We start from the raw sequence: 24,806 nt of genomic DNA, 5'->3' as shown, positions 1-24,806 counted from the left end.
TTCAGACTTGACCAACGTAATCGCAATGGCCCGAGTCTTACCAGAGTATTAACGAGGAAACTTCAAAATGTTTCATGCGACCCCTTCAAACGTTCACTGAATTTCATGGTTGAAACTGTGTTAAAAAGGAAACAGTCCCTTTTCTAATCAAATAATATGAAATAAAATGATAAAACGTAAAATAAAATTATATTCTAAAATTATATTATCTTATATACTAAATAATTATATACTAAAATTATATACTAAATAATTATATATTAAAATTATATACTAAATAATTATATATTAAAATTATATACTAAAATTATATACTAAATAATTATATATTAAAATTATATACTAAAATTATATACTAAATAATTATATATTAAAATTATATACTAAATAATTATATACTAAAATTATATACTAAATAATTATATACTAAAATTATATACTAAAATTATATACTAAAATTATATACTAAATAATTATATACTAAAATTATATTATATTATATTATAAACTAATCAAGATTATATAAAGACGATACTTTTTAAGAATAATTCAAAGTAACGAGAAACAGGAAGTACGTGTGCATTTCAGGCACCTAAATTTCTATCCTCGCTTGGAATCCATTCGATTAGAAAACTCTTGAGCACGCTTTGATCGCCGGCGAATTTCTCCCGACTTTCACGCGATTTTTCACCTCCGCGTTTCACTAGATTCTCGGAAACTGTATCTAATTGCGAAGTGACCCAGTGTGAGAATCGATGGAACGAGCCGCATCGATCGTTTCGAAAGGCGAGCCGGTTTGCTTTACAGCCGCGTCACGCTGATTCCCCGCAAATTTCCCACGCGCTCCACGCATTTACGCTGCAAAAGGAGAACTGGCATCGTAAACCGTGCGTAAACCCGACACGATAAAGCGCGTAAACGTTTTGTTAATTTTAATAAAATTGGCCTTACGATTGTTTACACGCCGTTTCTCCTTAATTAAAGTTCCTGTGATTCGACGTTGATTCAGTTCACGCTGTACGCTTCTTCAATATATGCACACTGCAATTCAGAATATTATTCCTAGTTCAACGTACACTTCTGTCCAGTTTGGAACACTCTTCTTTTGTTCTTATTACTTCGTTATTGTAATTTCTATGTTCTATATTATTCTATAAGGGTGTCCCGGGATTTTCCCGCCAAACTGCAAGAGCTTAAGGGAGCAGAACAGTTTGACGGGCCTAAAATATACGAATACTTTGGAGAGCTAGTAAAAAAAAAGTACATATTCGATTGACATGAGCTTTTGTGGTTTATTTTAACACATTATGAACTATAAAAAGCAACATTAAAAAAGAAAAAAATAGGGTTCTTATTTAACTTTTTACCGACTTTCTTTTACGTAACTTTTTTTTACATTACCTATCGGTGTACATGATTCCAGCCAAACAAGATTAGTTTTGCAACAGAAAGGCAACAAAAGTTCAAAAGTAAACAATATTCTCTAAGGATTGACGATCCAGCATTTTCATTTTTGTGAAAATTATGAAAATAGCAGCTATTTGTTTTTGATGTATTGAATTTACGCCAAAAATTTCTAATTTTCGAAATTGTTAAAAATTAAAAAATGTTCGATCGTCAATCCCTAGTAAATGTTACACTAAAGATACGTACCAAGTTTCACAGTATCGTTTGGTTAGATTCCGAGATATCTTGCACGCCGTTTCTAAAAACCTAGTTTCGAGAAAAAGTTTCAGAACGTCGTTTTTCATATGTATACTTTACTTACTTTTTTTATTTATATATCACGGCTCACAATTTTTACAATTCACAACTAAATTGAATCCAAGTCTCCTAATATTCGATTCACCAGTAATCCAAAAGTAATATTTGAATCACACGATTTACACTTTATAATACTGCTCAAAGGTATAAACAGTGATACAAATTCAATTATTCTCTATCAGTGGATTTATTATTATACCCCAAAATAAGTCGTTTTAAAGGCTAGGACTTTTTGCATCTTATTTCTAAGACTTCAAACCACTATTTCAAACAAAACCAAAAAAAAAAAATCGATTTTTTGAAAATTTCAAACTGTCCTGACCTCTTAATCCAGGGGCTAAAAGAAGGAAAAAATGTTATATGAAGTTAACGAATTAACTTTTTGTTAAGGAGATATAAACAAATAATGATAAATAGTTACTCACTATCTTTAAAGTCTCAAAATAGTGTCCTTCTGCTCGGATGCAAGCCTGACATCGATGAAAAACTAAATTTATCGTAGTTACAAGGCTATCGGATAGACCTGTGTTTATCAACACTCATTTCCAATTATGAAACAGGCTCATGTAAAGAAAAGAAATGACTGATATACTGAAACTCAGTAAAATACTAAGTATTTATTTTTGATTATATCTCTGTAACAAAGCGTTGATTCGCAAACTTATATAATTTTTTTTTTTTTCTTCTTTTGGCCCCTAGAATAAGTTCTCGCAGTTTGGCGGCAAAATCCCGAGACACACTGGATAATTCTATATTATTGTAAAATTTGTAAATTTTATAATAACTTATGGTTTATGTAGAATTTAATATAATTTGTATAGATATAACTTTATGTTATATTTATACAAATAATTTCATGTATATATATATATATATATATATATAATTATTATACAGGATGTTTTGTAACTAATGATACAACCGAGTGGAAGATGATTCTATGTAAAAAAAAAAAAAAAAAATGAATCGAAAAGAAGAAACAAAATCTTTTCAAAAAGTCGAGTTTGAAAGTTCATCGACTATACTTGAATTTAGCTAATTCTAGACGCGACAAGAGAGGATAATTGACAAGAGTTTCTGTTTTAACCAACACAAAATGTATACATCTTCGTTTAAGAAGATCGAAAAAGAAAAATCGCAAGACACGCAGATAATCCTTATAAACTTTATCGGCAAAGATTAAAGAAATTAAAGGATATCCTTCTCCTCTGTCTTCCACAGTAGTCTCACAATGTTTTTCTAACGACGAAACGAGAGTTTCGTCAATCAGGCGATCGGTAGATCTACGAGCGGCGCCGTATAAGCGTGAAACGATCGCCATCCGCGCTAGAAAAGAAAGGAAAAAGAAAATGAAAAAAAAGGAATACCAAGAGATGCGAGAGCGTGTGCAATTTTGCGCTTGTCGCGGCTTCAGATTGGTCTCGGATGCTGCGAATGCTCCGCGCGACTCCCAAAGGAACAAACGGTTGCCTATTATATACTTGGAATCGCGATATTTTGTCTTGCTGCGCGATTCTTTGCAAAGAAAACCCCTTCGAGGAAACAGGGAATTTCTGCGAATAAATGCTGTGAAATTGACATACTGCAGTCCGCAAAAAATAACACATCCAGTGTTTTTGTTAATTATTATTTAATAAATTACAAAAATATAATTTTATATTTTTAAATATAATTAAATATAATTAAATATATTTAAATATAATTAAATATAATATAATTTAAAATATATATAGGTATTGTATGTCAATTTCTGCAACGTAGGTAACGAAAATCATAATACAGTCTTTGTTTTATCTGTAAAAACAAAAAAATCTCAAAAAATCGGCGCGACAAATTAATAGCACATATTTTTAAAAATCTATTCATATTTACCAAGAAAAATCAATATTTAATATTTTGTAGAACCTCCAGACATTTTTACAATTCCAATCATTCGCCTTGGAAGCGATTTATAAAGTTTTTTAATTCGTTTTTTATTTATTTTTCCCCATTCCACTAAAATATATTCTTTTAATTCACTGAACTGTTTTCCCTTGGCATAAACGGCTCTTGCAAGATTTCCCCATGGGTTTTCTATTATGTTCGTATCTGGAGAACGGGCTGGTCATTCCAAAAGTGGAATATTATTAGCTTCAAAATGTGACTTTGTCACTTTTGCAGTATGAACCGCCGCATTATCTTGTTGAAATATAAACCCATTCCCGGATATCCTTGTAGCACATCTTTCAATTTGTTCACTAATTAGTTTTAAATAGTTTTTGGCATTCAAATAAACTTTATATCTGTTCTTCCATGGTAGTCGATACCAGCCCATGTCATTATACCACCGCCATCCATCTGACGACGGCTCAAAAATTTTGTATCTTTTTGCAAGTCATGATAATAGTATGTAACTTATGGGGAGATCTTGCAAGAGCCATTTATGCCAAAGGAAGACAATTCAACATAAATGAATTAAAAGAATGTATTTTAGTGGAATGGGAAAAAATAAATAAAAAATGAATTAAAAAACTTTATAAATCGCTTCCAAAGCGAATGATTGCAATTATAAAAAAGTCTGGAGGTTCTACAAAATATTGAATATTGATTTTTCTTGGTACATATGAACAGAAACTGATTATTAAAAATAGTGTGCTATTAATTTGTCGCACCAATTTTTCAGGATTCTTTTGTTTTTACAAGACTATGTTATTTTTTTCGTTACATACGTTGCAGAAATTAACATACCTATGTACCTCCCGTCTATAAGTCACCGGACACTTGCTTATTTTAAGCTAAATAGTTACTAGAACACAGATATAATTTTCTGGACTAATTTTATTATATTTTATATTAAATTTTGTTACATGTACTTTATTTGCTCTATTTTATAATAATACTTGAAAACAAAACTGATATTTTACGTATATAGTTTGAATAAATATTTCAAAATATATTAAAAATATGTATATGTGTTGAATTGGGCAGAAGACTTCAGAAATGCGTCCAAAGTCGAAAAAAAGACTTATGGAAGAAATTAGAAGAAGCGTGGAAAGAAATTCATTTCGAAATATGCCACGGTTATTTCTGGCTGTCATATTTGCACAAAGATATAAGATACATTATATACAACTTGGAAAGGTTTTTGACATATAAATTGACATATGTATTCTAGATATTATACATATGTAATAAGTAGTAATTTCGTTTCATAAAATAATATTATTTCATTGAATATAATTGCCCGTACCTCACTTTGTCGTAGTGTCCGACGACTTATGGACGAAACTGTATATGTAAAATTATGTTTTTGTAATTTATTAAATAATAATTAACAAAACCACTGGATGTGCTATTTTTTTTGTACACTGCAATTCGATTTCCACGTTTCGTGAATGGATTACATTTTTTTCGAAATATCGTATTACGTTCGATAAACGAAACATTGGATCCCGGTTTTTTTCGTTGCGTTTATACAACTTGTGTATTTATACTTATATATTACACATGTAAGTGCAATATTTGTATACACATACATTTAACTATTATATTTGTACTTATACAGTGGCTGGAAATAATGTAAACACCTCGTTTACTTAGAATATTCTTTATTAATAATAGGACCGTCATTGACCTTCGATACAACTTGAATTCTACTTGTAATATAAATCTTGAATGATACTTGATGGTGTATTGCGCCATTCTTCATGCAATACCTTCTCGAGCTCTTATTAATGAGGTCGGAAGAGGGGAGGAAATATAGGGACAAAAGAAGAAAACTAAAATCAAACTACTTAAGATACTTAAAAAAGATGAAACATAAGTAGAAATTTGATTAGCATTTTCATGAAAGATATAAACAATGAGTTTTGTCAGAAATTCATACGGTTTTCTTTTTATCTATAAAATAGACAGCATTTTTCAGCGACACGATGTTGTCTACTTTCTAGAAAAATTTCAAGTCGGATGATCAAGATTGATTTTCATCTGGTGCATCAGCTGCGTTCCAGCGATTACACCGAAAAACAAGAGTAATAATCGCCGGTACCGGTAAGAGCGTTTCGTCGCGCTTGCGACTCGACGAAAGAAACGGAGGAACGTCGACGAAGAAAAGAAAAAGCTGATGAAACACGTGCGGCTTTTCGTTCGAATAGCTCGGGAAACAGGGATTCCTCGAGTCGGATAGAGGTGGCTAACAGAGCCGCGGAACAACCACGTCCAGGTTAAATGAACTCGTTAATTGTTCTTCCGCAATAGCGCATTGCAACGCGCAACGAAGTGCATCGGTTTATATCCAGTTGTTACCAGGCAACCGATCGTCGCACTGTAGCCGATCTAGCTGGCCAAGCACCAGACTGAAAGGCTTGCAGACTTGCAATTTTTTTATACTTATGGGGGTTTTTTTACACTTATATCGGGATGATTCCACCACAGACAAAAGGATCTTGATTTCGTAAGAGTATAAAAAACTGGACGAAAATGAGAAATTTCGCACTGGGACCGAAGAAAAAACACGTGACTATTTATATCTATTAATTTTCAAAATCCTTACATTCTTAGTTTTTAATTTTAAAGCAGCCAATCCTGTAATTATTCCATCTCGTGTTAAACCTGAATGATATTTTCATTTGCTCATTCAATTCCATATGAAAGAATTTTAGAATTCAATATTGCATAGAACACGCGTATAAAATATCCAAAGCATAATTTGTTACATAGTATAATTATCACAGTTTTCTCTTTTCGAGATTCTACTTTTTTAATCACATTTATGAAAATATGAATTCGCATGCAGTGTCTGTTGCATGCGAATGCAAAAATTGCATTGCGTTGCATGCAAAGATCTGCAGTCTATTTATTAGCCTCTTTTGTAACGTAAAATCGACGAAAGTAAACGTAAAAAAAAGTTAGAGTCGATGCAAAGCGTGACAGTTCGTCGTTCCACGAGTAAGAAGCTGTTCTTTTTCCTCGCTGGTGCAGCAGAAATGCCGATGGGCACAGAAATCTAGCTCGCTTTTGATCTCGCTTGAAATAGTAGGACCGTTTACTCTTCTCATTTCCTCTTTGGCGGTTCCCCGCAGCTTTCTCATCGCGAGGCTTCTTGAACAGAGTTTTGATCTCGTGACGAGCGATCGTTAATCGCGATTCTTTTAAACGCGAGTTGTTACTCGAACACATTTCTCAATATTCGCGTGTTTGGAATTGTCGGTGTCTCCATTTACCATAGCGAGGTGTTTATTTTTCGTGGAAATTAATTTATTGGAAATGATTTATTAACTGCTATATGTAATGTACCTCTGTAGAAAAGTGTTGGTATTGTTTAGTCTTGATCCTCAAGTAGTATCCTCGGGTTATTATCGTTTTTATTTTTAATTGATGTTATACCATTATTTACTACTATTTATTATACCGTAGTAATTTATTATCATTTATTTATTGTATCATTATACAAGTTATAATTGAATGATTCTAAATAGTTCTAATTAATTTAAAGAATTAAGTAATTCTGATAATTCCAAATTTTTATCTTTATTTGAAAGTTAATCACCAGTATTTATTACCGACAGTTAATAAATTTTTATTTTTAATTGAGAGTTAATCACCAGTATTGATAACATAATTTTTAGATTGCACGTGTGTCGAACAAATTTTTATCTTTAATGGAGAGTTAATCACCAGTATTTATAACATAATTTTTAGATTGCACGTGTGTCGATCAAATTTTTATCTTTAATTGAGAGTTAATCACCAGTATTTATAACATAATTTTCAGATTGCACGTGTATCTTATAATATGATTATTACTGTAACAAGACTTTGTTGTATTCTTTATTGTATTCACGCGCGTTTTTCTAATTTTGAGACAAACGCAGTATCTGATCTAAGACTTTTGAATAGGGGGTTTTAATTATAATTTAATTAATTGGAAGATTTGTAAATAATAGTTGCAATATTTTATTCAATTGGTTATCAACTTTTTACTTATAAAGTACATTCTTATTGAAGTAAGAGTGAATGATTTTTAAACGTGTACATACATATATCCATTAGATATTTATCTAGCGCATGATCTATGGAAATAGTTTCGCCATCTGGCGGCAGAATAGTTAACTAGGAAGAGCGCCATCAATAAAATACGTAGCATTTGTTTCTGCATCGTAAATTTTTCACTTACATTCTTTATCCAATAATAAAAAAATTCATTTTCAGAAATTGCGACTATGTTCCTTTCTTCACATGTATGATGTATTTTTTCTCATTATTTTAACGTAGAATTTATTTCAGTTTCTATACATTAATAAATACAGGATTGTTAATCGCTAATCGCGAATTATTCCGCGTTTTATAATTTACTTGCGAAATATTAATGCAAATGGATTAATGAACACGTAACACTTTAAATTTTCCTGTTCTTCTGAAAACCATAAATATCGAAATAGACCGAGGATTAGTCCAGCAGAGTTCAAGTCAACAATTTAACTCGCCTTCCGACGTCGTAACGCGTGCATAAGGCGTGGGTGCACGCGATGCGAATATGCACGCTTAGGTGCATGCCAATATCTAATATTCCTCGCATCGTTGATCTCCTTTTCCGGTTCTTTACAACGCGCTGACTTCCGTTGGAGATTCTCCGTTTTGTCGAAATTTTACACGCTTTGTATCGAATATTATACGATCGTTAGAATTTTGAAATTCGTATTATCTAACGTTGATCCACGAAGTGAAGTAACGGTAACTAGCGGTGATTTCAACGATCAAGCATTCTTGCTGCGACTTTCCAGCGGTAATAGACGCCTGTCGAATGCAACGTGGCTGTTGAATAATCGTTTTGAATTCTCTTACTCTATTTTATTTTATTTCATTTGTCTATTTCATTTTGTTTTATTTGCCTATTCTATTCTATTCTACTCGTTTTTTCTATCTTGTTTTATTTCATTTCCATTAATCCTCTGTCATGGAAATTTTGTTTTGTAAGAAATTGGGAAAATTATTTCATATATTAAATATCTTCCTTTACATCTCCTTTATATCTTACTCTTAAATATAATTAACTAAACATAATAAAGAGATTTTTATTTGGATAAATACTTATTCGATATGTAACGAATAAAACTTCATATTTATTCCTGCAGTATTTCCGAACACTATTTAAATCTTTTAATAGATTATTTATAATAATTAAATCATTTTTACATTTCTACAATAGTTCCAAGCATTATTTAACAGTTTTCATAATTTATTTATGGCAATCAAACTAGTAATTCTTTACTATTTTTCAAAACATTGCTGAGTGACTTTAACGATTGTTTACAATGATTAAATCATTTATATTAAAGTTTTTTCTACATAAACTTCTACTTAATATATATCAATGCAATTATAATTTAAAAATTAGTATCATGAAAGCTTAAATTTAGTTTTAGCCGGAAAAATTAATAAATTATTATATTTAATATTGAAATAAATACGTAGAAGTGTAACTTTGCAGAAATATAAAAATTATTAAATTATTGATTAGCATAATAGAAAAACTGTTTTTCAAAATATTAACAAAAATTATCAATTGTTCCGTACATTACGTTGATACATCAAATTAATCTTGACCGATACGGAGGGCTCATTACTAATTAAATTTCCGTCGTGTATTGACCAAATTTTAGAAGTGAATTTTTAAATAATATTTCTGAATATTCTAATTGTTTAAACATTATCTAACATTTAAAAACTGTTGAAAGTGACAAAAGTATTAAAAGTGTTGAAAGTGAATGTATTAAATGTGTTAAAAGTGATCAGAATGAGTTGAAAGTATCAAAAATGAGTTGAAAGTGTTAAAAGTAAGTTAAAAGTAAAATTATTGACTGTGTCCAAACGTTTACATTACTGAAGAGAGTTTGAAAAGCATCAGTAGATGTTCAGAGGCGTCGAACACAATCAAATGCAACGCAACCAAAATTTTATTTTCCTGAGTTCAACAATCAATAAGTCGCATGGTTTGATTTCTTTGATGTTGGGTTAATATTTGATCATGATTATTTGAAATTGAATACGAATGCAATTGCCATGAGTTGCAATCGTACTCGTACATGATATATTTTGATAGTACTATCCTCTAGTAATACTTTATCTTTCTGCGTATATGTACGTACGTGATATTAATTTAACAATATTATTGCTATTTAAATACAAATATTAAACAGCTTAAGTATTCTTCGTTGAATTTATAATTAGGAAAATAATTTTGTCTTTTACTACTAATTTTTTTAATAAGAATATTTATTTCGATGTTCTAAATTAACTATTATATCGTTTTCGGATATTGTTCGTTTTTTTTTTTTTTTTCAAAGTCAATACAAACGTAATTCATAACTCGTGTAATAAATATGTAAAATAGTACTGATGTATGATACACCGTAATGAGACCTGTGCGTAGTCACCTTCACATGGTGGTCTCATTATCATTGGTTGTATCATTTTTGCAAATATTTATATTTCAAAGTATTATTATTTGGATTAAATTATTGGACTAAATTTCGATTTCTCTGAATATTACTATTATTACTATTTGTAAAACGATATCAAGTCCAACCTCCAGTCCGGTCTAGGTTTTGCAAACTTTTATCCTTTTTTTATTTCACAGTCTAGACTGGGCTGTAGGAAGAATTAGTTAATTATTAGTAGGAAGAATAAGTGAACTATTAGACTCCCCCGCGGAGGCAACGTGGGACGCCGTGGGATGCATGCGTTTCAATATTAAATTGCGTGCCTTTTAATATTAAATTGCGTGCCTTTTAATATTAAATTGCATGCGTATTAATATTAAGTTGCGTGCGTCTAGTTTTAGTTGATGATAGAATAGTTAATCGCTGTAAATTCACTGTGAGCACATTCTGTACAACGACACATTTTTTGTTAGTAGGTTCATTTATTTCGTACAGAATTAAATAACTGTGTTTTTGATATAGAATGTGCTGGCAGGGCTACAAATTATTGTGTAACGTTGATATACTTGTATCTTTAATATGAGAATTATAGCTTACTGTATGATTTAGGACAATTGTATGAATTGTATGATACTTTGTAAGATAGTGTAAGAGGTGAATTCATTGATTGTGCGATCGTTGTTGGGAGACAAAGTTCCATAGTTCAAGTTCAGTCTTGCGTTTCAGAGTTAAGATTTAGATTTAAATTTGAGATTGAACTATGAAACGTCTGTCTCCTTTTTACGTAACTCTGGGTCAAGTAGAATACCGAGACTTGCATTTAATGGAGAATGAATGGGAATAGGGCCTAGGATGGGTCTCAAGCGTAGTCACTTCTTCGTAATGAGACCTGGTAATTGATATCATTTTCCAAACTTTAATTTTTGTAAGATGATATCACAAGCAAGAACTACGCAGTCCAATTAGTTGATAAGTAAACTATTAAACCCTTTGCAGGGGCACCGAAGAGCAACGAGGAACGTCGTAAGATCTTCCAGGGACATCGTGGGAAGCGTGCATTTTAATTTTAAGTTGCCTCTATTTAATCATACGATAATTAATCTCTATAAATTCAATATAAGCACATTCTAGAATAATATATGTGAAACAACTTTTATTTTTTCTTTAAACATGTAAAACATTTTAAACCAATTATAACTTAGTTATAATTATTTTCAATTTAAACTTTGATTATTTTAATATATTGTGCTTTGGTTCACTTTTCTCTTAAAACTCCTTTTGCTGTTCGTTTACACAATGACAAGAAATTGTAAACATTTTGCAATCGTATATCAAAAGGAGTTTCTTTTTTTTTTTTTTGTTGAATAAATTTTTTTTTAAAGTAAAAGAAGGGTAGATGGGACAAGGATGGCTTTCAATAACAATTTCAATGTGATGAAACCTGTGGGTAAACATTATTATTTGTAATACAATTACTAATTGCATTATTGCGATACAATTATGAATTATATAACAAATAATAAGAACTAATTGTGGCCACGATTTAATTTTTATCTAATTAAAAGATTTGTTGACTTGTTAGGGAGATCGTTGATTTGTAAAATTATAGATTGAATTTGTTTATGATATAGTGATACAGTGCATTTTTAAATACTGTAAAAGACTGTAGACTTTAGATTTTGATGGATATTTCAAAACATATGATTTGATAAAATGATAGATCTCTGTCTCCTTTTTGATTAAAATATCAGGTCCATTTTAAATATATTTCATCTTAAATATATTTCAATAAATAAAGAAATCCTGTTACAAATATTGATTTTATCGTTTCTAACGAGAAATCGATGAATTCGTAAAACTCGAATAAGAGCTCTTTCTGACACATGCGTAAATACATAATAAAAAAAAAAAATGGAATAATTTTAGATACTAATCTCATGTTTTGGAATCTGGAGATACAATTAAACATTTTGCTAGTATCATTTTACTTGATTATAGTCACAGATGAGCTTCACATTTCACTGTTAAAAGCTTACAAATAACACTGTAATGGATCTCAAAAATCATATTGCTGGCGCATTCACTAGTTCCCCAATTCACCGTTGTTTCAACGTAGAGTGCGCTAAAAACCAGTGATTTTTTAGTACGTCGGTATTTCAGACTAGGGGCCACGAAAGTCCGTAAGATGCAATGTTTATTCTTGTACCTTGTCTGTGGCTTCGTCCATGGTTTCACGAAAATTGCGTCGGAAATGTCGGACACGATAAAAAAATGTTAAATTAAAATAGTTTCAAAACTATGCGACAAATCAAGAACATATATTCTAGGCCAAGTTTGTGGTTACGTAATATTACTACGAGAGTTGCATTTTCCGCGAAACCGGAAGTCCGGTGTACCGTGGCGCCTCAATTCGATCCATCGACAAGCAGCGTCCGTTCCCATGGAATAATTCATGCACCTGAAGATAGTTGCAATGGCGCTCGCATGAGAAATCGCAGTGCCGATCTGGCGCCTAATCATCGAGAATATGTCAGATCGTAACCACTCAAGTTGCCTGTGTGCAGTCTCCTAATCAACCACGGTGTTTCTATACCATGTCCATTTTTTCGGCGTTCGTCACCTCTTACATGTTCTTATGCCAGTATACAATCAGAAAAATACATTTAAATTGATCTTTGCTTATTCGAAATTTGAATGTATGTTCTCAGTTGAAGTATCTTGAATGATCTTTTCCATGATTTTATGAGATTGGGTATGCTCTAACTTGATCAATGTTTTGATATTTAAAAAAGAAATATTGATGAGTATTTTAATATTCAAAAAAGAAAGTAATAATAATATGATTCATAATAGTAACAGTAATAGTAACGTAACTTCCATCTGTTTCTTGATAAATATATTGAAACTAATTTCTGTAATAGTTGTACATGATGTATGTACGGCGTAACAAATTACTTGATAAAATCATTTCACGACTTCCAAACTCGTATCAACTCGCATTACCCATTACAAATTCTCTTAAATGCAATGGAAGTACACTGTTCTTCCTTCCAAAGTGCAAAATACACGCGCCGTTGTAAAATCGCGTCGCAAGGAATAAACTAACTAATAAGAAAGGAGATGCAAATACAAAATCTTTGGTAAAAATGCGTATCTGCTTTTATTGGAAAAAAAAAAAAAGAAAAAGAAAACGAAAAGATCTGAAGAGAAAAGGTGTCTTCGTGTGTACTGCGGTGTTGTGTCAGACAATAAGATCGCCGATCGAGAACTGTGCTCTTCAGCCGGCGATGACGATCGTGGCGACGCGATGCGATCGTCGATATTACGACGAAAAACATCTCACGTCGTTACCGATCCTTCCTAGCTTCTCACGTGGCTAGAACGATCCCATTAATCGACCCAAATTTCAGGCAGGTATCGCGTCGAGACCAACCATGCCGCCATGATCGTTCTCGCAGTTACGTGTCCGTGGGCCGATTTGTTTTTCACACAATGCCGGCCCCATCTTGGGGAAATTCGTTCCTACTATATTTATAGATATACATATACATAGATATACACTTTATATTTATATAACATATTACATATCTACGGCTCGCTGTGGATCTCGAGAAAAATGCCACGCATTTTCATTCACCACTTTCTCTCTCTTTCACTCTTTCTCTCGCTTGCATTCGTTCTACGTATTTGTCAATTTTTTTCGCTGTTCGCCTCTTCGTGATCACGGAGAAGAAGAGAAACGCGAGTTTGACATGTTCGTCTACTAATATATTAAAAATACGAAGTCGACTAGGCGCCGACATGACGACGACGACGACACGATCGACAATGTTATTACTCCTCCTCGTTACACAACGTTGCCGATCTACGGTGGTTGCCCTTGTTCATGTATTGTTCATATCCTTGTTCCTCGTTTGATAATCGTTCGTAACAATTAGGCGCAATCCCATCGCCGGGACCCGGGAAATCGGCAAGAGTTTCTCCGGTCCGTCGTGCGTTCACGCGCGTCGGCCGTGGCAGTATTACAGTACACGTTCGGTCGGTGATTGGCTCGATGCAAAAATAGCAGAATTCCCTTAACGACTAATTGCACGAAAGGGCATCGTACATACGTGCTCTTCCTTGCTTGTTTCTCATAGTTGGATCACGATCCTCAAGATCGAATTTCGCCCGAAAAACAGCGACACTCCGCGCGTGTGCAATGACGATCTACGTACCGGCAAATTGAAATTAACCGCACCACGTAATCGAAACACCCCTCACGCAGAACGTTTCCCGCATGGAAATAATACATTCTTGGATAAAATAATCACCAGACAATTTAACAACATAGATTGTATTATATCAATAATATATTATTGTCTGATCTATGATAGTGTGTCTCCTTTAAAAAATAAAATAATTCCTTGGCTTCAAAAATTCCTATTAATTCTGCGTCAAGCCAACACACGCGCTTGCGCGAGCATAGTAGCAGCAATTGTGATGGTGGTGGTGATGGTGATAGTAGTAGTAGTGATAATAGTAGTAATAGTAGCAGTAGTAGTAGTAGAAGTGGTAGGGGGCGACTAATGTTAGTTGAAAGAGAAATCAATTCGCGGCGATCACAGTGGCAGCCGCCGATGACGATGAGGATGATTTCTTCTTTAGCACGATATCCTTGATGTTGAGATTGACCTTCTCTTTGCGCGGTGGCGGCACCGATTGGAGACAAAACCTCTTGAACGCCTCTAGCTCCCGCTCCGCATCATCCATTTCTCCATCCTCAAGGTCTATATCTTTGGGCGTGAATACGCTCTCTGCAAAAGACACGCTCTGAATACTAGAAATTGGTGGGTATTAGGGAAAAATCTGATTTTTTCTTTCTTTTTTTTTTCATTTTGGCTGTGTCTTTAGAACTCTCTACTTTTTTTTATCTTTTACCTTTCTTAATATAACAAGTATTGTTCTTTAATACCATTGGATCATGGGTAATACGTAATGAAGAAACGTGACAATAAGTTAGTAGAATAAAGGTAAAGAAATTTAGAAATAAAGTCATAATTTTGATGGATGCACAAGAAGGAACAAGAGGCAAATCTCAATTAAAGATTCGAGAGGAAACGGGGCGAGAATTGGAAGAGACGATCTCAATTTCTAAAAACATCGTCTTCGACTATGACAAAAGAGAACGCTTCACGTGATCCATAAGCATGCAACAGCTTCTTTCCCATGTTTTGTAATACAGCGGTTCTCGAAACACAACAGGGAATAAGAGATCGTAATAGTGGAAAAATAGATCTTGTTTTATTGAAACACGTGATTAAAAAATTATTTTTCGTATACTCTGATACTCTCGATCAATCATTCAAGATCGGTCAAATATATCACAATTCGAGATTTCAGGTAGAGTAGCCGTAGGTTAACTCGTTGTCATGGTCAATGTACTTGGCAAAGCGTGGCTCTTTTGAGTGATCTACGTATCTTTTCTTTATCTTTATTTTTCTTTCCTTTCCCCTCTTTCGTGGTACACGATCGACTTAAAAGCTTCCATTTTCATTTAATAGTTGTATAGCGATTTATATACGCGAAGTATTCTCTATGAAAACGTCATGCTCAAACGTCGAAATGCGTTTCGCGATTATATAACTTTCAAGAATGTACAACTAGAAAGAAAATAGAAAAAAAAAAAAAAAGGAAAATATAATACAAGAGAGATACATGTCAATCGAAACATCTCTAAAATATAGAGTAAAAGGACTATATGCTATACTAAAATCGAGTAGTAATTTGTTATGTAGTGAATGTGATTATTATGAATAGTACAAAAGTTCGATGAAACAGTCACCTGATTGGTCGAACTGAAAATATGAAGTCGTTGCGCGCGAAGGAAAATAAAGAAAAGATAGTGCTCACTGGCCAGAGTTCTCTTCCGGACAATCCCTCGAGAAATTCGTGGTGGCCAATTCGAGGAGATTCCGAAGTGTATACATCCCCGGTACATTCGATTAAATTTTCTCTCTTTCGAGCTATAGCCTGCGATCGAGACTTGGTCCTAACGCGGTACACTGTCCTGTCCTGACGGAAAACGAAACGAAAGAAAAACCGTCGTCAGTTTGACTCAACCTACACTCTTATACGTCCAGTTTTTTTTTTTTAAATACTTTTATGTCAGTGTGTACGATGTATATATATACATGTACATTATGTATGTACATGTATATATATATACATGTACATTATCTCTAAGTAATGTTTCCTTATGTACATATGCTAGTCTTTCATTCATTTTTAAATAAAAATAAAAGTAAAAAAAACGAAAAAAGAATTGAACAAAAAAAAAAAAAGAGAAAGAGAATAGTTCTGTCTCATACCGGGAGCGAGAAACGCAGCCCGGGGGTGTGTTAAGGAAAACAAAAAAATGAAAGAAGCAAATTTACATGTTAAACTCTGATTATTGTTGTTTCTCACCAACGAGGTTCCAGTCATCTCCGCATTGTCTTGCGCCGGTTCCACGCTTTTTCTTTTTCTTGCTCTTGCCGTTGGATGACACCGCTATCGAGGCGTTTATCGCTTCTCGGACCGCCGTTTTTGCGTTTTGTACGTCCTCCATGCTAGGCTCCGTCCTCACTTTCGTCAAGGTCACGCTAGTCCCTTTTAAGTTGATTCCATTCTCTGGTATAGGCTGACCATTCGTCACTTTGCTGATCTGTATGTTAGCCAAACCGTTTAGAGTCGTGCAGTCCGGTGTCAGTCTACTTCTCAGTTCCGCCAAACTCGACGGAATGATACCGTTAGCATGTTTCAGATTTGTATTTTCCGTCGACGCTTTTGACGACAGATCACCTTTCACGATGTAATCCGGTTTTGGAGGCGACGTTAGACCAGCGTTGATCGCTTGTTGCAACGCGGGACTCCTGATTGTGACCATACCGTTCTCTGATACTTTTATAATGGCCGCCTGTTGGGTAGGTGGTACTTTCATCGGACCAAATGCTGGGTTTCTTATGGTAACCATGTTGGTATTCGGATTGTGAAGTATTCTCGCAGGTTCGTCCGAATGATCGTTCATGAAAGGATCGCTATTTTGTACCGTTGATTGGTTTGATGTGTTGCCAGAACTCGATGCATTTTTGTTTTTCTTTTTCTTTTTTTTGCTGCTAGTACTTTGACTTTGTTGCGTTTCTTTAGACATATCTGTGATGAAATATCGATATTACTACAGAGATATAAAATTATATGGTTATAAAATATCAAATAAAGACATCAAGTAGTTTCCATCTTACCTTTTTCCGCGGATTTGGGTAGAAGATCCTGCTTCAATTTCCCGGTATCCACCACGATTACGTTACCACCGGCTTGAGAACTCGCGTAACTAGACTGAACGCCGCTCATCGGCGCAGCGATTATCGTAGTTTGTTTAGGCGGATTTACTGGTTTAGGCAATGGTGCTGATCTTATTGGCAAGGGTTTCGCAGGAGCGTCGACTTTTGTTATCGTAATACCGGGCGGTAATTTTAAATTTTCTATGTTGATCTTCGAATTCGCGCCAATGTCTTTAAATTGACTGCTCAGAGGCGAGTTAACCCTTTCCGTGGATGCCGATTGTATCTCCGGTCGCTGCTTGATAGTTGTTTGGTTTATCACTTTATTTTGAACTTTTTGGTTATCGCTCTTCATCTGTTTAATAGTGATAGTAGTAGGTGTATTTTTATTGCTTTTGGTGGAACTCAACTGCCCACTTTTGCCTTGCAATTGTATTTTTGTCTTCTTGTTGTCACTGCTGATATTCAAATTCTGCGTTGGCTTTTGTGAAACTGAAGTGTGAGATGGAATATTGACTTTATTCTGCTTCTTTCCAGTTACATTCTGCGATTGATTTTTACTCTTATTTACAACGTTCTGTTGCAGTACGTTCTCCTTATTCTCTGTATTTTTCTTATCTTTTTTGGATTTCGTTTTTGTTTCAGTAACACTCTGTTGTTGAACCTTTTTCTCATCTACTTGTTTTCCTTTGCTCTTTTCATTGTTCGACTGTTGTTTCGTGTTACTCTTGCTATCGCAAATTTTGTTCTGTGTCTGTTGTTTCGAATTGTTCATTTGCTGCTGTTTGTTTCCTTGTTGCAACGAATTATTATTATTATGATTAGTGTTGTTATTGTTGTTGCTATTATTGTTATTTGCTTTTGTTTTCTTCTTCTTCCCGTTGACATTCTGATTTTGTTCGTTCTCCAGTTTCAAGCTGGCGACTTCTTTCGTCTGACCATTCACTAATGTGAATAAAACTTTATCTTCAGCTGGTGTTTGACCCTTCAATGTAATCGTGACTGTTGGTTCTGCGCTGTTAGATTCCATGACTCTCTTAATCGTTACAATCTGAGGTTGAGTCTCTGTCTGAATCGGTTTCTTTGTCTCCTCTTTTGCCTTCACCTCTTCCATTTTTTTCATTTTCTTTTTCAACTTCTTCCTCTCTTTCTTCGTCAATTTTTTATCATCCAAATCGACGGTCAGTGATTTCTCCGTAATATTAGTTTTCGTGTTTGTGCTATTGCTACTAGTTATCTGTATTTTGTTAATCTTATTACTAGTTTCAGGTTTATCACTTTTGATCGCCGTTTTATTATTCGTTTGGCTAGAGGCCATTGTTTTATCGGCTTTACTAACGTTTTTACTCTTTACATTGGTATTCACAGGTGCAGTCTTTGTTTTGCTATTTATACTACTGGTACTACTACTACTACTGCTGCTGCTACAGCTACTGCTACTAGTATTACTACTATTGCTACAGACTTCTTGCTTGTCTTTCTTTTTATTATTTAATTGCTTTACAGTCGGTGATGCTACTGGAGGTGAAGTAGGTAAAATAGATACTTCGGGTAGGTTACACTGAGGTAATAATCTTTGAGGAACAGGTTTCTGAGGATCTACGACGGTAATCGTCACTTCCGGTGTCTTTTTTTGTAATTCTATTAGTTTCTGCTTTTCAGCCTCTTGTCTATCTCTTTTAAGCTTTTCTTCCAACTATAACAAATAAATAATCAAAAATTTAATTAACTTTACACATATACGAAAGATTAATCTTAATTTATATTCACCTTCCGTTGTTTCTGCCTAGCTTTCTTTTCGGCCTTTTTGTTGTTATCTTTCTTTCCATTTTGATTGCCCTCGATGAATTCAAGCAGTTCTTCCAGATCTCTCTGATCTCGTTGATCTGATTGTATTCCAGGGGCAGTTGAAATTGGAGTGTTCAATCTTGGCGCGGAACTCGTCACTGCCTTCATTTCTGTACTCGTATCAGATACTACCGACTCTGACGGACTTTTCGAAGGACTACACGTGGCTTTACATTTTCTAGCTTTTTTCTTGGTTAGCAATTGCCGTAACCGTTCTCTCATTTCATTATAATTTCTACTAACTGGTGCTACCGAAGGCTGAAAAAAAAAATTCGTTTAACACTAAACCTATCACGACCGGTCAAATCGACTATTTTCAAACTTTTGTACAACTTTCACATATTTAAACATTATTACATCGCTATTGACCTTTACGACTTTTTTAAAAATATATATACGTTGTAATATTTACTTCTCGTTTTGTTTTTCCGAAAAATATATGTAGCCTGCTCTATCTACGGCGACCGATCAATTTGTCTGGTCGAGAAAATGTGATATTTAAATGTTTTATTTTTATATGACAAAAATATGATGTTACATATTACATTGTGTGAACGAGATGCTATCGAGTACACACATGGTTTATAACAACATTATAACAAGTACAATTTTATAACTACAGGAAAGAACATCAAGGTATATAAGTTCTAAAATGTTTTCTTTGCGTCTCATGTTATAAGTGCTAATTTGAAAAAAAAAAAGTAAACCAGCAGTACTTTGACGTAAATTTTGTATTTCGTACATAGTGCATTATTCTATGGAGAATATTTATCCTAAAATGTCAAGGCATTTCAAAAATACAAAGTTATTAGAGAAAATAAACAACGTAGATGAAGAGTATTCAAACACGATTTTCCCAAAACTGAAGACAACATGGAAAGAGATGATGACCTATTTACAACAGACGAATAAGTGTCCTCAGACAGCAATAAAAGAAAGAAGAACATTATAAATAAACGAAGAGAGCAAATAAGAAAATTATTATTTACTTCTGAAAGTGAGAGTGATCTAAAGAACCAACATATCGAAATTGCTCCTGACGGAACAGTTTAGGAAGAAACAGACAAAGGTTCCAAACCTGCAAGAACACCAGTTCATAATATTTTTAGAGAAGTGTTCGGTCAGACAAGATATGTTAAATGACATATCATGAAAGGAAATGTAAAGATTGCATTTTCTCTGATCACCGATCATCGTACAATGGAATAAATAAGAACATGTACAGAACGTGCACATTCTAGTAAAAACAGGCTCGCGGGCGGCCGCGCGGGCAGAAATAGCAATTTCTCGGTCAGAATCAATAAAATTTTCAAGAAGATTCTATTTTATCCTCGTGGAAATGCTGTTAGTTTGGGTATCGTACTTGTACCAGTTCACGTCAAATCGTGATTCTCCAATTATTCATTCGTGTTCAATTATCAATTTCAAATTACGTTGAACAAGCCGTCCACAGTCCAGTGCTATAACATTCAACTCACTACAAAATACCCAGTATTTCTAGTCGTTTATAACGACGACTTATAATTATTTATATATTTAGAAATAATGTGTATGTACGCGAATATATCGTGTATCTGATTGGAAGAAACTATATAATTACAGATCATTTTTAATTTTTTTTTACTGAAAGTTTCTTTATTTATTATTTAATGCAGTATTAAATTGACTAATATATACGTTCAATTGTAAAAATAGTAACTTTTCTTAGGAACCTTTTTTTACCTAGGAACAGGTATACAAGAAGTGTCGGTAAGTTTGGTGTTAATGTGGCGCCTCAGGTTATGCGTAAAGTCCAAATAATAAAGTCTACTTACAACTCCATGGCCAAACACTTCACAATAACAACAGTCGCAATGTCTGCTCGAATCTCTTTGCGCAGAACTACTCGTGGAACAAGAATCCTCTTGACTACTTCCGGAATCCGAACAATCTCCATCCCCGGAACTTACTGAAATAATACGGCATATTCATAGATATTATTTTTCCATAAGAAAATTATTCTTGAATAAAAAATAAGAAAAATAGTTTAATAAATACTGACAGTCGTTACATGAAACTCTCTTAATGTGCTCGACATTAGCCTGCTTGTGACAGGCATGCGACGAATGATTGCTATGTGTATGAGATCTATGAGTAGAACCCGTGTTTTTTACCAAATCTGGAAGAGGCCCATGAGAGTGTGAATGAGTGGTACCTATTCAAGTCCAAAAATAATTACATATGAGCTCTATTACATATTATTACATATATATAATGAGCTCTTTACATTTTTTTTTTTAATAAATTATTTGAAAAATACTTTAAAAATTAGGTATGAAACGATTAATTGCAATGATTGAACATATATAATTACCTTGATGCGGTGTATGATTATGAGCGGTGTTCGGTGTCTGCGTTGTAGAATGTCTCGTTTGTGTTTGAGCAGACTGCATAGAACCAGTTTTTACTGCAGGTTTATTTGGTTCTTGATTAACCTTCACGGTAGAAGGCGACGGTGGCTTCGGATGGCCATTCGGTACAATGGGTTCAAATACAGCTGATAACATTATCAAACATTATATTACAATTTTAATAATATGAAAAAATAAGATCTTTTTTGTACTTACATTTTGTTAGACAGGGACAGGTATCCCATATCTTGCGTTTGGAATTCAGTAAACACAAACAAGGTGGGTTTTCTAATACCATTTTTCTTTCAGTTATTTCCCTCACATGCTGATATACACATGAACAAGGCTGAGCATCAGACGTCCTTAAATCCACATCTTCGTTTGCATTTCTCACTTCGTTGTCGTCACTTTTTATCTCCTTTATTTCTAGATTCTCAATCTTTTTCTTCACCTGCGTTGCCGAGAAATTAGCCGTGTCTTCTGCAATAAAATGAAATAAAATAATGTGTTTGACATAAATTACACTAGTTTTATATCTCAGCAGTTTTTACCTAAGAAGCCATTTGTTAGTTGCGGGAAAGGATTTTCTAACGGTAACAGCATATTTTCTGCGTCGCTTTTATTAACCTGCAAGTCAATTCAATTAATTACTGATGCTGATAGGAACAACAATAAAGAAACAAAAGTGTTCTTACAGTAGAAGATATTGCAGGTCCTATACACATATGACATTCACAGCTTTTCCCTTCGTCTATATTATTCTCTAAACAAGTTCCTTCAATATGCGCCCTTTAAAAAAATCCGCAAATTAAAAACAAAAACTGAAAACGATTACAGCCATTGTGAATACGGCGGTAAGTACCTGACTGATCTAATTGCAGATTGTACTAAGTGGCAAGTCGCGCACGCATAGTCAAAGAAATCTTCCTGTCCATTAGCATAAATATCCGTGGAAGGTTGCGTACCTGCCACATCAGATAATTTCTGACGAAGAGATTTCATAATCTTGCTCCAGTCGTCCAATAAAATTTGCAAAATTTCGATACTTGGAAGCATATTGGGCGAGTCTAAACTTAAATCCGGTGTGGGGCTTAAAGGCCTACTATCCACTTCTGACATGCCAACTTTTTCTTGCGACGTAAATGTCGAAAGTTGTCCATCCGCTTCTTGTAATTCACTGGAATAAAAAAAAAAAAAAATCGAATCATTGATACATAAATATATACAAAGCAATATATTCTCGACATACTTTGCAACAGCAGATGATTTATTTAATACACGCGGTTCCACAAGTTTTCTAGTTGCTGTGAACACTTCCCTTACTTGCCTAAAGTGGATCATTCGATATGCTTGTTCTACACTGAAATACGCACCGCTTATGAAACTTTGTTCATAGATTTTCTTTCCTGGGATTGTGATCAATCGATATATAGTTACATTATTGCTAAAATATAATTCATGTCATCACTTACTTGTACTTGTCCATCCACGACTCGGTTTCCACCCATAAATCTCTAATTACCGTCATTTCCTTATCAAACCACAAATACCGATGAACGAGCCGTTGATATTCCGAGCCTTTCAAAGGCAAAAGTTTCCTTAACTGTAAAATCTAAGATATGTATTTTGGTGTCTATTGGACATTGTAAAGAAATTAAAATGTTAACATAGTTAACAAGTTTATTTACCTGGCCAATGAAAGGAGGCAAATTGTTCTGTATGAATGGGTCATCATATATATAAATCTGATATAACTTTTTAATAAAAGCAGCCCAAGGCAAAGGAAACTCGTAGTTGAACTTGCCCAAATGATCTTTTAAGAGCTTCACAAATTCAGAAATCTTTACAGCTGTTGTTATCAATGCATCATAATCATCTAAAAGACCTACAAAAAGACACAACATGAAACTAACACTTGCGCCAATTGACAGTGACAAAGTATGTTATATTCGAGTATATTATATTTATATTAACCTATAAGAAAAATTTCTGCTAAATTATTTACACTAAGATCATGTAGAAGAGCTAATAATCGAACTTTTACTTCTACAACAAACTCCTGTGCCAGGCTTACTAGCTTTATGAATAACTGATGAGGATTCCTTTTATACAGTCTGAAAAAGAAAATGCCACGTACAGACGCGAAAATATCCAAGCTACAGTCATCGACCATCGTTGCCTCAAACTTACTGCAGTACAATTTTGTGCGTGTCGTCTGCTGAAAATGGCGTCTGATGGAATTGCAAGCCTCCGGGAATGCGAGAAGCTTCTAAGGCAACGTTAAACGAATCCCTTATATGTTGACGTAACTCTGTCCATAGGTTCTGGAACTTCATGGCTTTCTGCAACTCTTCTCTAAGTAGTTCCCTGCGTTGAAATCAACTATTAAAATCGTACGATCAGGTCAATCGTGCTCTCTATCCACTGAACGTGACAATTACCTTTTCGCTTTGCATAAATCCGACGAGCACATTTCCTCACCCCTGAATGGGTTGTCCACGTTCGCAGCGGTGCTTGGATTTTCAATGAGCGTCTCGGTCCTCGTTTGCATCGCGTTCGGTTCCACGCTGTTGGGAGCCCTGGCGCCCTTCATAAACTGCTCGACCACGCTTTCGTCGATTGTCACACTCTGCAAGTAGAACGTCTATTTGCGATTGACGATCGTTGGTGCAGGGTGAAGGCAAAACGGTGTTCACTAGTGGGGAAACATACCGCGGCAGGAACAGAGTCCGCAACAACGGGAGACCCAACAGCATCCTCCGTGCAATTAACAGTCCGTTCGTTCTCCTGTTGCGTGAATTCGTCCTCAGCGTGGACGTGTACACCGCAGCAAGTATTCTTCTCAACGAGAACATCACCCATCATCGCTACTACGTTGCTTTCTCTTATCCTGTTGCACTGATCGCTCTCGCCTTTGCTGCCACTCATTCTGTCGTCCAAACGATACCGCTGTCGTGCCGTACCTGTCGCTCGCCGATACGTGAATCCGGCTACGCGACAACTGATGTGTATTCCCACGGGTTTTTCTCGAAACCGCGTAAACACCTGAATTGCATTCAATCAACATTCGCTCAATATGGCGT

The 24,806-nt window shown here is 34.3% G+C and overlaps 1 protein-coding gene across 10 annotated transcripts; it reads right to left on the bottom strand.

The window, feature by feature from the left end:
• Positions 1–13,320: 13,320 nt before the first annotated feature.
• On the bottom strand, positions 13,321–24,804 carry LOC122537619 (formin-J-like). Of its 10 annotated transcripts, none has more exons than XR_006308659.1 (19): positions 24,436–24,804; positions 24,165–24,352; positions 23,914–24,090; positions 23,698–23,837; positions 23,412–23,608; positions 23,196–23,335; positions 22,973–23,083; positions 22,586–22,900; positions 22,419–22,512; positions 22,275–22,350; positions 21,940–22,203; positions 21,687–21,869; positions 21,375–21,527; positions 21,148–21,281; positions 19,256–19,591; positions 17,447–19,181; positions 16,632–17,357; positions 16,077–16,233; positions 14,842–14,980 (listed from the first exon to the last, which is right to left on the bottom strand). XR_006308659.1 is itself a non-coding variant. In XM_043670922.1 (18 exons), exons 1-18 carry the CDS (start codon positions 24,649–24,651, stop codon positions 14,772–14,774), a joined length of 5,394 nt encoding a protein of 1,797 aa, XP_043526857.1. In that variant the 5' UTR covers positions 24,652–24,803; the 3' UTR covers positions 13,321–14,771. The 10 variants fall into 10 exon arrangements, 7 of the variants coding, with proteins under 7 accessions (XP_043526857.1, XP_043526860.1, XP_043526859.1 ...); XR_006308660.1 differs by having other exon boundaries at positions 14,880–14,980; positions 16,009–16,238; XR_006308658.1 differs by having other exon boundaries at positions 14,880–14,980; positions 16,009–16,233.
• Between the last annotated feature and the right edge of the window lie 2 nt (positions 24,805–24,806).

This window comes from Frieseomelitta varia, unplaced genomic scaffold (assembly GCF_011392965.1).
Source record: "Frieseomelitta varia isolate USP_RPSP 00005682 unplaced genomic scaffold, Fvar_1.2 scaffold_922, whole genome shotgun sequence".
Classification (NCBI taxonomy): domain Eukaryota; kingdom Metazoa; phylum Arthropoda; class Insecta; order Hymenoptera; family Apidae; genus Frieseomelitta; species Frieseomelitta varia.
This window is presented reverse-complemented; position numbering and strand designations above follow the sequence as displayed.